Source organism: Cyprinodon tularosa, unplaced genomic scaffold (genome assembly GCF_016077235.1).
Source record: "Cyprinodon tularosa strain WSP-4 unplaced genomic scaffold, ASM1607723v1 ctg531, whole genome shotgun sequence".
Classification (NCBI taxonomy): domain Eukaryota; kingdom Metazoa; phylum Chordata; class Actinopteri; order Cyprinodontiformes; family Cyprinodontidae; genus Cyprinodon; species Cyprinodon tularosa.
The window spans coordinates 359,224-371,656 of NW_024039265.1; the positions used below are offsets into that span (position 1 = coordinate 359,224).

Genomic DNA, 12,433 nt, shown 5'->3' on the forward strand with positions numbered 1-12,433 from the left:
AAGATGGCAGATTTATTAGGGAAGCATCAATCAGATAAGATAATTAAAGCACTTATTAAATATTTAAAAGATACAGAATTAGCTGTGAGAATTTAGTGTGTGTATGTGTGTGTGTGTAAGTATAGATAGAATTTAGTTTCATGAAGATATAAAGATATATAGGCATTATATTTCTGAATTACATCTCCGTCCAGTTGATGGCAGTAATGCACACAGGATGCAAACTGCCAGAAAACTCAGTAGAAGAAGAAGAAGAAGAAGGAAACCTCTAAAACCTGCAGGACAGTGGGCCTCGAGGACCGAGGTTGGGAATGCCTGGTCTAGAAGACCAGTTAGTGGCAGGCTACAACCTTTGTAGTTAACTTGCTGTCTCAGACTATTTTTACAAATTAATCTCTCATTTGGTGCTGATAATTTAAGTCTTTTTGAAAGGGGTGACACAGATACATTAGTTGTATTTGTGTTGGATGTTTTTTACTAATTATTTTTATTATAAACAAATAACTTAAATATAAGCCTGTAGATATATTTCCTCTTGAACATGTATGAATTAAAGAAGATCCTTAAAATAGAAAACATGCACAATCATTCTCTAGCTTGATATTAAATTTTCATATTTAATATGACTTTTAATGTCCTTGATAGTTGCACGGCCCTTCAGTATCAGGAATTTTACATTCTGAGGCATTATGGATTTAATTCAGAGTGCTGTGTGAAGTTTACCTAAAAGGCCCGTCCTTTTGAAAATGTTCCCTGAAGGCATTTTGCTCTGCCTCAAACAAAGCACACTTCCTGCGCAGATTGGCGACCTCTTTGGCCTGCAGTGGTGCCACCCGCTGTTTAATCAAAATGGCCTGTTTTTTCAGGTTGATCCACTTTTCTGGCAGCTCCTGAAGAGAGACAATCAGAAAGTCAAAAACAAGCACAGAAAGTAGCACTCTTTCCTTTCTCAAAAGAAAGCATGTATGGTGATGAAAGAGGAAATGATTAAAATTGAAATGGCAAAAATCAAACAAACCAAAAACACTGTTTCTTTCCTGGAAGACCAAAAAAAGCATAAAGCATCAGAACTTGAGTTCTTACCGCTAAGTGTTTGTAGACCACTTCGGGCGGCTCCTGTTCATACATTTTCAGCAGGGCAATGGTTTGTTGCAGCGGCTCAAACATGGTGTCTGTAGAGGTTTGTCTTTCTTTAACCCCAAGCAAGTGACCCATGACCTCAACCAAAGTGCTGTAGTCGCCCTCCTTCACCTGCTGGCTCAGGCCAGCCACAGTTGCACGGATGAACTTCTCTAAATCAGACAGACTATGAAAGACAAACAAATTGTTTAGGTAGAAACAATGGCCAGATAAAATAGCGACAGTTGAAAGCTGCAGATTAATTGCCATGATTAGACTTACTTGCATTACTTTGATTAATAATTGACTAAAAGCCAAATCAGTGAACATAAGCTACCACTTTCAAAAGGGGATGCAGGAAGAAGGTTAGGGCTCTCTGCAGAGCTCTACAAATGTAAAAGTTTCAGGAACCAGATCTTTGGGGACAAGAATTTGATTACCAGGCTACTGAAATTCCTTAGGCTAGTGATTCCCAACCTTTTTTTAATGTGTGTAACCCTTTGGTCATTTCGTCCTACCATGAGTTCCCCTTTCAGCAAAAAGTTTTGACGCTTGTCCAGAAGTGGAACGTTCATTATCTGATTATAAAACAAAAACTATTTTACTTAATCTTTTAATTTGAGAATTTAATCTTTAGGCATTTTATTCTTTCCATCGCATATAAAAAACACAACATAAATATGTTGCCCCGAAGGTAGTAAGGAATCAAAAATAGACACAATAAATGTATATTATAAACCTATATCTATAAGCCTGGAGCTACTATGAGTAACTCCCATATAATCACATTTAAACTTGAGGAATTGGGAAAAAAATTGAGAAAAAAAAATTACAGTCAGAGTGACTTCTTTAGTTTTACTTTGTTTTCATCAAGACACCTCAGCTGCACGGATGAGCTCCTATTGTCATGGTTTTGGTTCTGTTCAAGTTTTATCTCTGAGTTTTCATTGGTCTTATTTCAGTTTTTGTGTTCTAGTTATTTTTGATTGTATTTGAGTCCTTAGAGATTTCTTATTTGCCCTCTTGTGTCAGTCTCATTTTTCCCAACTCCCTTCTAGCCTCCTCTGTTCACACCTGCTCCCAATCTGCTAATTAGTCAGGTCTTTGTTTCTCTCTCCCATATATCCTCCTTCTGTTCAGTCACTTTTGGCATTAAAAATATCTTCTCAAATAAATCCAGAAAGACAGTACTTAAAATCATGTCATCTTATCTTCAACAAACTGGACTAAACCTAGGAAATATAAATAAGAACAAGTAGGTGGCGATAATGCTCCATTTGGTTGCAAGTCGCCAGTAAAACAAGAAGAAGAAGAAGAAGTCACTTTTGGCTGGTTTGTTGTCATTACTTTGTGCCCTTCTTGTTGTGAGTATTCCTGGTTTTCAGGATTTGTGGATTTTTGCTTCTGTTGAACTTTTTGGATAATAAATCTTCAAGTAACCTCCTTCAGTTTCAGTCTGCATTTGGTTCCTGTCAAACCTTGACCCCATTGTGACAGTAAGAACCAGCCAAGAGTGACTGAATAGGAGGAGAATATACAGGTCCTTCTCAAAATATTAGCATATTGTGATAAAGTTCATTATTTTCCGTAATGGTAAAACTTGAACATTCATATATTTTAGATTCATTGCACACTAACTGCCTTAATACGGATTATTTTGGCATACAGCTCATGAAAACCCAAAATTCTTATCTCACAAAATTAGCAAATCATGAAAAACGTCTCTAAACGAGCTACGCACCTAATAATCTAAATCAACAAATTAACTCTAAACACCTGCAAAAGATTCCCAAAGCCTTTCATCCCTCAAAACCCCAATCATGGGTAAGACTGCCAACCTGACTGCTGTCCAGAAGGCCATCATTGACACCCTCAAGCAAGGGGGTATGACACAGAAAGATATCTCTGAATGAATAGGCTGGTCCCAGAGTGCTGTATCACGGCACCTCAGTGGGAAGTCTGTGGGAAGGAAAAGGTGTTGCAGAAAATGCTGCACAACGAGAAGAGGTGACCGGAACCTGAGGAAGATTGTGGAGAAGGACCAATTCCAGACCTTGGGGGACCTGCGGAAGCAGTGGACTGAGTCTGGAGTAGAAACATCCAGAGCCACCATGCACAGGTGTGTGCAGGAAATGGGCTACAGGGGCCACATTCCCCAGGTCAGGCCAATTTTGAACCACAAATAGCGGCAGAGGCGCCTGACCTGGACTACAGAGAAGCAGCACTGGACTGTTGCTCAGTTTTGCACGTCATTTGGAAATATAGGTGCCAGAGTCTGGAGGAAGACTGGGGAGAAGGAAATGCCAAAATCCCAGAAGTCCAGTGTAAGGTACCCACAGTCAGTTTAAAAACAATCCACTGGACTTGGTTTCCAAGGTTTGAAGACGTTTCGCTTAACACGTGAGAAAGCTTCCTGGAGGGGAAGCGAAAACGTTTTTAAACCTTGGAAACCAAGTCCAGTGAACTGTTTTTAAACTATTACGAAAAGTAGATTGGTGTTAGCTGTAAAATCAACAGTTGGAATTAGAATTGCTCCAAATGAGACACTTTTATACTGTACCTAACAGCAACAGAGCTACTGATGTCAGTTAATCTGAGTATTTCACAATAACAGTAGATCCAACAGACAGTTTTAGACACAAAAACAATAAAAAAAAATCTGCAATTAGTTGTCTAAATAATACCTGGATAATGTAAAAACAAGTGCAAGACATCCTCAATTAAATTTTGTTAGCAAAAAAAAAAAAAGAATTTGGGGTAGGTTTTCCTTTAATGATAAATCAGAACCGGTTGAAATCCCAATGATCAGATCTGAAATAAAAAAAAAAAGGAGGCAGAAAAATAAGTGTAAAATTCTGATCCTGACATTTTGCATTAAATATCTAATCCTATTTTATAGAGGCAGATGAAGCCAGCTACGAGAGGAATGTGAAACCATGATTAGTTTTATAAAAAGCAGCCTCAGATATAAACAAGCTAATTTTAAGAAATTTGAGGCAAACTATCAGCTTTCTGATGAAGAAGTTTAAGGTTGGAGGATCAGTCGTCATTCAGAAGGATTCAGGACATGACGTCTGCAGCACACAAAACTGATCAATACTGTTCCCACTAGTTTTTTTTTCTGAACAGTGACTGTCAATCGCTTGCTTTTGGATAACAATTTGTGAACAGAAGTGCAGCAAATAACTCCTCCAAAGGATGTTTAATAATGAAAATGAACAGACTGGTCCAAAATTATTACACTGAGGAATCTAGCTTGTGTTTTTTTGGGGTCTAAAGTTTGTGTCTAGTGAAGGAAAACTGGGAGCTAGAGTCAGTCTTATGTTGTGCCAAGCTTCCTGTGCGAGTCTGCTGCTGATCCAAAAAAGTCAAAGAGATTAATTCTTTTTCAAGAGGAACATTTTCCAGAAATCAAGGAACAATTATGGGATAATCCATGCATTTTCCCCGCATGATGAAGCATGGTGTCACAAGCAAAGTGGCTCAGAGGCTGATTGAAGAGTTTGAAATGAGAACCTGTAGCCAATTTTCTTTCATAAGCAATGAAAAAGAATAAGCATTTCAAACCTGTTTGTTACGTGATCGATGAGGTGCTGTTTGAACATTAGGCTCCACTTTTTAATGATATTGAGCAGAGTACTCTTCATCCGGCTGCCATCCACCCTCATCCATCCATGGAAGACATGCACTGCCTCCAGGCCCTGGACCTCCTCATACAGATTCTCATAACTACAGGGAAACAGATTTTATTTTACTTGCAGATGCATTTAATCAAAGAGAAATAAATTTTTATTATTATTTTTCCTTCCCACCTACCCATCTATCTGTTCTTTAAAGCTTTCTAGAGTGGGTATACCATCATGGGCTCCACTGTCAGAGAAAACCTCTATGTCAGGGCTTGTGGGATCGTGGCCATACTCCAGGAACTGACGCATGAACTCTTTTCTATCCTCCACGTACAGGTAGCTGTAACACTCCAGCGAGCGGTAAAAGTTGCAGGCGATTTTCATGGCAGCCTTCACACGTTCCATCAGGAGGCGCCGGCTGTCTGCCAGGTCAGCCATGCCTTCCATGTCAGGCTAAGAGGAAAAAATAGATGTTAAAGGCAAAGGCAGGATGAATGGAGGAGATTCATGTCTCTATCTGTTGGGGATCCGTCCAGCCAGCTTTACCTGGTAGTGGGGGGAGGGGCTGTGCTGGGCGAGCCGAGGGACCAACGAAGACATTTTGAAGACGTCGTTGATGAGGCTCTCCACCACCTCAAACAAACTATCCGAATCCTCCAGCTCCAGAGAGGGGGAAAAGACCAAGGCAGAAGCCTGTAGATCCAGTCGAGTTTCAAAGAGATGGGCCATGCCGCTTCTCTGATCTGTGGGAAGAATAAAAAACATGGAGCATATTACTGCTTTGCATATTAATGGGAATTCACCAGTGATTAGAAACTGGAGATAACTATTATAGAGGCAGTTATAATGCAAAATATTGGTTCGATCATTTAGAATTTTAACAGTTTAGACATTTTACACTTTAATATCTAGAAATTGTAACTTTTTACAGGGCTGCATGGTGGAGCACTGGGTAGCGCTGTTGCCTTGCAGCAAGAAGGTTCTGGGGCCCGGGGTCTTTCTGCATGGAGTTTGCTTGTTCTCCCTGTGCTTGCGTGGGTTTTTTTCCGGGTACTGCGGCTTCCTCCCACAATCCAAAAACATGACTGTTAGTTTAATTGGCTTCTCTAGATTGTGCTTAGGTGTGAGTGTGTGTGTCTGCATGGTTGTGTGTCTTTGTGTTTCTCTGTGTTGCCCTGTGACCGACTGGTGACCTGTTCAGGGTCTAGTCCACCTCTCGCCCATAGACTAGGCAGAAGAAAATGGATGGATGGTTGATCTTTCAACAAGTTTAAACATGTAACAGGAAAGAGGTGCGAGAGCTACACTTCAGAAAATTACACTTATTTATTGTATATACAAGTAACTTTTGCAAATAAATTTTTCTTCAAATAAGTGAATTTTTTTTTCTTGATTGAGGAGGTTGCCAGGGGAACAAGACAATTTACATTTATTATTATAAAAAAAACAAAAAAACAATTGCATTGTCTTATTTCAGGGGCATAAAATCTAATTATCTTATTTTAAGTGGGAAAATACAATGATTACAATAAAATGATTTGATCATTTTCTCCCTTTTATCTCCTCTTTCTTTCATCTTTTCTCCTTTTTCCTGTTTTTCCTTTCCTGCTCTACTTACTTTGCAGTGTCCATATAATCTGAAACACTCCCTGCATGAATTAAAATAAATCAGAAATCAAGAGGGACACTATGGCGATAGCCGTATTGCTCCACTTGTGAAAGTAAAATCTGCTGGGCCCTTTTTGGGCATAAAGACAATTATTCTTATTGCCACATTGCCAGACAGGACACTGTTAAAAGAAAATAAAATAAGGGTAAAAATACTCAATCCAAAGGGAAATCCTCTTATTTACCTCCTCAACTTAATGGTAAATACTCTTATTTTAGTAATTTCTTTACTAATTATAAGGTAAGTTTTGCAGTGTTGACAGCTTGCCTGTTTGTGAGTGACCAAATACTTATCTTATTTCACAATAATTGACAAAAAAAACTCTCTGTAAAATGTCTATAATGTGATTGCCTGGATGTATTTTCCCATGATGCTTCTCATAGGTGAAGTGCACCTATGATGGATTTTACAGCCCTCTCTCATCTTTCTAAGGAGGAGAATTTGCATCAGTGGCTGACGAAATACCTTTTTTGCCCGACTGTATGTTAATGTGTTAAGGTTAAAGCATACAGGCCGAATTGCTTTTTCATCACCTTCTCTTTACTCCTAACTAAGAGAAGAGAGAACTCCCCATATGCAGAATCGGAAATAATTTTAGATTTCGGTCAAAATAATTATTTCTTGTTTTATTGCAGAAAATCATTCAGTTCTATCTTTTGCAACAAGAATCCGCTTCCATTCTTGGTGACTGAGTGAGATGTGACTCGTCTATTCCACAGTGGAAATGGCAATAAACCTGCAGCCATGGTAATTGAAATCCCCGGGGATAATTATGTTTCTTTTTATGGTCAAACTAGAAATTAAAGCAATTTTATTTTCATTAATTTCGGTAAATTCTTGGCAAATTGCAAATTATGTTTTGGATATGCTTTAAAGATTAAAAAAAGAGTACATGAGAGGATTTATTTTACTTATTTATTTATTTTTTTACATGAGAGGATTTATAACTAAACAGTCCCATTCGCAAACTGAATGAAGAAATGGAGATAATGAAAATGTTTTGGTTTTCATTTAGTAGCAGGAGTGGATTTATGTGATTTAACAGCAAACCTGACCTTTATATAACATATCTGTTATGATTGTCCCTTTTTGGACTTCTTTTTGAGTTTTCAGTTATTTATGTCATTCTGTTTTGTTGGTCATTGGTTTCTTTTCCATTTTGTGATATATTTGAAAGTGTGTTGCATCTTTAGAGTTACTCTCTGTTGCCCCCTTGTGCCAGTCTCCTCTCCTTTAGCTCCCTTCTAGTTACTTCTATCTACGTCTGCTTCATATTAAGCTCAGTAGTCCATGCTTTCTTCCATCTCCCATATATACTCCTCCGGAGTTCTCATTGCCGGTTTCTTGTTGTTGGCTCCCCATGTGTTTGTTTACCCCTGACATCTCCTGGTTTTTGAATTTTGTTTCTGTTACTTTTTTGATTTAATTAAATTTGCAGGAACCCATCTCTGCCTCCTCATCTCTGCATTTGGGTTCTAAACCAACCTTCACCCAACTTAAACAATAAGACAGTGTTATCACTATGATCTTATTATCTAAAGAAATATTTTTATTATTTTGAAATCCTTAGGCACGTGCCCAGGGTAGATGTAGGCCTAACCCTACAGATTTATTTTTATAAAAAAATAAAAAAGCTGGTGTCTATATTCAAAAATGACTCAGGTAAAACACATCGTTTTGCCAGACACAGGTAGAAATAGCTTAATAAATCAATAACGATATTAAATAACAATTAAATTGTATTATTCAGGTGGGGTATAAGATGAATTTAGACTCGCTGAGCTATAAGTAATAGTCCCCCCCGAAAAATAAAAACCTGGTGATACAGTTGAAAGAAAAGAAATGTTGAAATATAGGGTATAATAAATCAACTGGTTCCAAGTATTGATGCATGAAATGTTTTTCTGCAAGGGCATCATAACTCTAGATTTACTGTCTTTTGTTTACCATATCTAATCCATCAATTAGATTTTTAATGTTCATTGTTGCAAATCAATGAAAATACCCTTTATTCATCATTTATTTCATGCTGAAAGTCTTACAGAAGTTTAATTCCTAGAGTTTGAGCTTTAATATTTTTGCTTTCTACAATCCATCTGCTTTGCAATGATGCATCCTCTACAACTGCTTACCTACGCAGATGTTTACCACAACAGATAAATTTACTTTTTTTTTTTTCTGGTCTCACCTTCAAACAAGCTGTTTCGATGTACTGTAGATTGATTTGGAGACTCCCAAACCGCCACTCTTTAATGAGGAGATTTTATTACTCTTTTACTATCTTGCTCACTATGTGGGGAGGCAAGATAAATATTGGATCTCATCCAGGCTTGTCATCAGTGGTTTAAAAAAACGAGTCTCTGTGTCATTTCATATCTATGCTCCTGTTGAAAAGAAGCTATAGATTCCTAATTAAAAGTTCCTAGAAACTGTGACTGACTTGAAGTAAAGTTTAAATCAAAGAAATGAGTTATATGCTGTGATTTTAAAGGAATCCTAAGGAGCACCGGTGAATATTCCTCTGGTCATTTTTTTTTTTTTTTTTTTTTTTTGTATAACAGCCAACCTCCCAATAAAAAAGAAAAACAGATCTCAAAATGAACTCAAATTTTAGACGGATGGACAGACTGCTATAGGTAGCAGTAATTCTGTTGCCTTCTATTCACTGGTGTCAATAGTACACACATTTGTTACTTAAGTAGAAGTATAGATACTGCAGTTTAAAAACACTCTGGTAAAAGTTGAAGTATCAACTTGACCTCTTTACTCAAGTAAAAGTGGTAAAGTATGTGCTTCAAAAACTACTTAAAGTATAAAAGTATAAAGTAACCTTTAAAAAAAACAGCCAGATGCCACTATTAAGAATTGAAAGCTCAATTTTTCGACTATTTTGAAAAATTCTTAGAGATAGGGCCAAGGATGAGGGAGGCCTTGTTGGTCTCCATCTCCCGATAAGCTCTCGCCTGTGTCCGACTTTTCAGACATTTCAACATCTTTTTCTGAATCCAACATTGTAGCATGGCAAAGATAATTCGCGTTTGCAGTTTGAAGAACACCTGCTTGCTTCTGATGATTTCCTTTAGCTAACCAATGAGTGTTTGCGTTATATGACTCATACAATTACACTAGTTTTCACTACATGTGGATGGAACCAATGATCTGCATTGGATGACGCAGATGACATAAAATAAATATCTATAGACATAAAACCGAAGCCAAGAGTAACGAGTAACGTTTGTTTTAAAAATGTAAGGAATAGAAAGTACAGATACTTGTGTGAAAAAGATAATGAGTAGAAGTCAAAAGTAGGAAGAGTAAACTATAGATACATAAAAGGTGTACTTAAGTAAAGTAACAAAGTATTTGTACTTCTTTACTTGACACCTCTGCTTTTATTGTTAAGAAAACAAGAACTTTTTACCCACTGAATAAATGTATTTAACAGCATGAGATGAGATTCTGTCACTGCACTAACAGAGGAATTCATTTTAAGGCTCTCTGTGTGTCTTGAAAAGAGGTGCCAACAAATTTGTCTCCATCTGTGCTTCAGAGACTTCTTGATCTTGACAGTTTTTTGTTTCTTTTCCATTTTCTTTTTTTTTTTTTAAGGGAAAAGAACACACATCAAGGCTTGGACACAGCAGCAATTTGCAAACACTCCAGCTCAATTTGAACCACATCTCCGTACATCTAAACTGGCTCACAAAACCCATGCCAGCAAGTGAGTTCCCAGCTTTTGCATGTCCATAATCCGGCCAATAAAGGTGGACACCCAACTGACATCAAAGCCCCTGAGAACATGTTGCTAAAGAGCTGTCCCACTGAGTGCTGGCTGAGAGAGGCTGTAGAATCAGAGTAATGAGCAGCTCTGAATTCTCTCCTATTAATATTTGAGTTGGCAGCAGCATTCTGTTGGCATTTAGACAAGAGCAGTAACAGCCTCAGCATGACTGTGACACTCCTAATAACACAGGCACGCATTGCTTTTTAGATCTACAGTTCAAACAAGGTTCCTACCTGCACCTTAGAAAAATGACCTTTATTCACCACTATCTGAAACCAAATCAGACTAAAGTTTGACAATTAAATAAAATTGGAATTATGATTTATAAGATTTTCTTTTAAATATTGAGTTATTCAGATTAGTTTTTTGTACTGTCTTTCAAAATTGAGATTTTGCATACTTTGCTGAAGGTGAAAAAAGTATCTGCTCAAAAACTGCAAAATATCCTTGAACATCATAGAGATCTAACGTCATTACATCACTTATAAAAGAGATAAAAAACAATAGTATAACTCTTCTAAAGTGGCTAAAGTTAGTTAAATCTAAAGTGTAATGAGGCTGTATAAATACATGGTACTAAATGCAACTTATTAAGACAGAAACCTTACTCTAAAAGTAACATAAAAAACTTGAATTACAGTTTTCAAATTGGATTCTTTGAGACGGCCTCAGCAGATAGAGAAATTGCCATATTTTCTGTCTGAAGCCTTTGGGAGGAAGGCTGTCGAAACATTATGTAAAAAAAGAAATTTTTTAAAAAAAAAATCCATTTTGGCTTTAGAGTACAGGGATGGCAATAACATGGTCATATCTGAGTGCTGGAGGGATGTGTTCGCTAAAAAACAGGCAGCTTAAGGAAAAAAAACTGAAGCCCTTTTTTATTGGAGGGACATTAAGTCATTTTATTGTGCTTTATAAGCTCTTCTATTGTTGCAACAGAATTGCACTCAAGTCTTTTCAGTTTTTAAGGTCCACACCTTTTTCTCAAAAAGAAAAGGGCCCGTTATTTGGGGCAGGGTTATGTGCTGAGCAGGTGGAAATGTTTAAACATTGTCTTAGAAAATGTAAAATTAACTTACATTTTGGGCACAAATGGATGATCTGGAAAGAACAAAGACGCTAAGAAAGTGTCCGAATCACAAAATGATTTAGGGACCATCAGAAAACCCTGAGCTCAGCCCCATAGAAAGTTTTGGGAAAAAGTTTTAAATATGACAGCCTATAAACCTTACTACAGTACAGCTGTTTTTACAGGAAGAAAGAGCTGCAATTCTAAAAAAAGAACACCTATAATGTTTGATCTCAGTACTTTTGAATTAAATTATTATTATTATGTCTAAGGGGCGTCATTAAACATCTGCCCTTGAAGAAAAAAAATCCTTACAGGGTTATTTTTCTTTGGAAAATGAATTTCTGTGACACTAAATAACACGATTGTTGTCTGGTCTATTTTCAGGCAGTTAGAAAAACAGTACATGTTTTTAATGCAGTGCTGGGCATTATCTGGTTTGAGCTTTGTTTGCTATTCATTATCCTACCAGTGTTGTCCAGGAAGAACTTGAGAGAGCAGTCGATGGAGCTGAAGAATCCATCTATAACCATGTCATCAATATATTCCACGTAGGCCTTCCATTCCTCGGAGGAAGGGTCCGCTCTGAGCAGCTCCTGATTGCTCTAAAACATAAAAAGCAGGACGATCTTTGTAAATCATTTAGAAACTGCATTAAAATGTAGTTCAAAGGGAATTCCAAGTCCCTGCTTGAAGATGTCTTTTTAAAATGATGAAACATTAGTGAAACCTTAGGAGAATTGAACATGTCTCAATCATCAGAGAAGTACCTTAAGCAGAAAGTGGATTTGTTCTCCGGAGGACTGCACCAAATTGTGAAACCGCTTCACCCTCTCAGCCCGGTCCTCCAGGCAAAGAAGAGCTTCCTTTTTGCCATCTTTTCTGTCAAACATGGGGACGGCCCAAGACCTCATGTACCTCTGTATCTCTGCTACATTCTCCTTTGCCCTTTTCAGCCTGCTCTCGAAATCACAGACAGCATCTCGGATGTCTTGGATATACTGCCAAACACCTGAAAGACAAGTCTGCATTAGAATCCTGAAACATATACAGTATTGTTTGTTTGTGAATTTTAAAGTCTTAAGAGTAAGGGCCTTGCAAAAACATCAAAATGTCCCACATTTTGTCACATTACAAAGTAAGTTAAGAATGTGTTATCAGGATAT

At 37.4% G+C, this 12,433-nt stretch overlaps 1 protein-coding gene across 1 annotated transcript in view; it reads right to left on the minus strand.

The window, feature by feature from the left end:
• The window catches only part of LOC119796023 (dynein heavy chain 9, axonemal-like), a 236,756-nt gene that overhangs the window by 195,626 nt on the left and 28,697 nt on the right, over positions 1-12,433 (minus strand). The window contains exons 15-21 of the mRNA XM_038304321.1: positions 12,038-12,279; positions 11,737-11,872; positions 5,292-5,488; positions 4,936-5,198; positions 4,687-4,848; positions 1,084-1,306; positions 724-890 (exon numbers count right to left, since the gene is read on the minus strand). Coding sequence (XP_038160249.1) covers positions 724-890; positions 1,084-1,306; positions 4,687-4,848; positions 4,936-5,198; positions 5,292-5,488; positions 11,737-11,872; positions 12,038-12,279 — 1,390 coding nt within the window. The remainder of the gene's footprint in view (positions 1-723; positions 891-1,083; positions 1,307-4,686; positions 4,849-4,935; positions 5,199-5,291; positions 5,489-11,736; positions 11,873-12,037; positions 12,280-12,433) is intronic.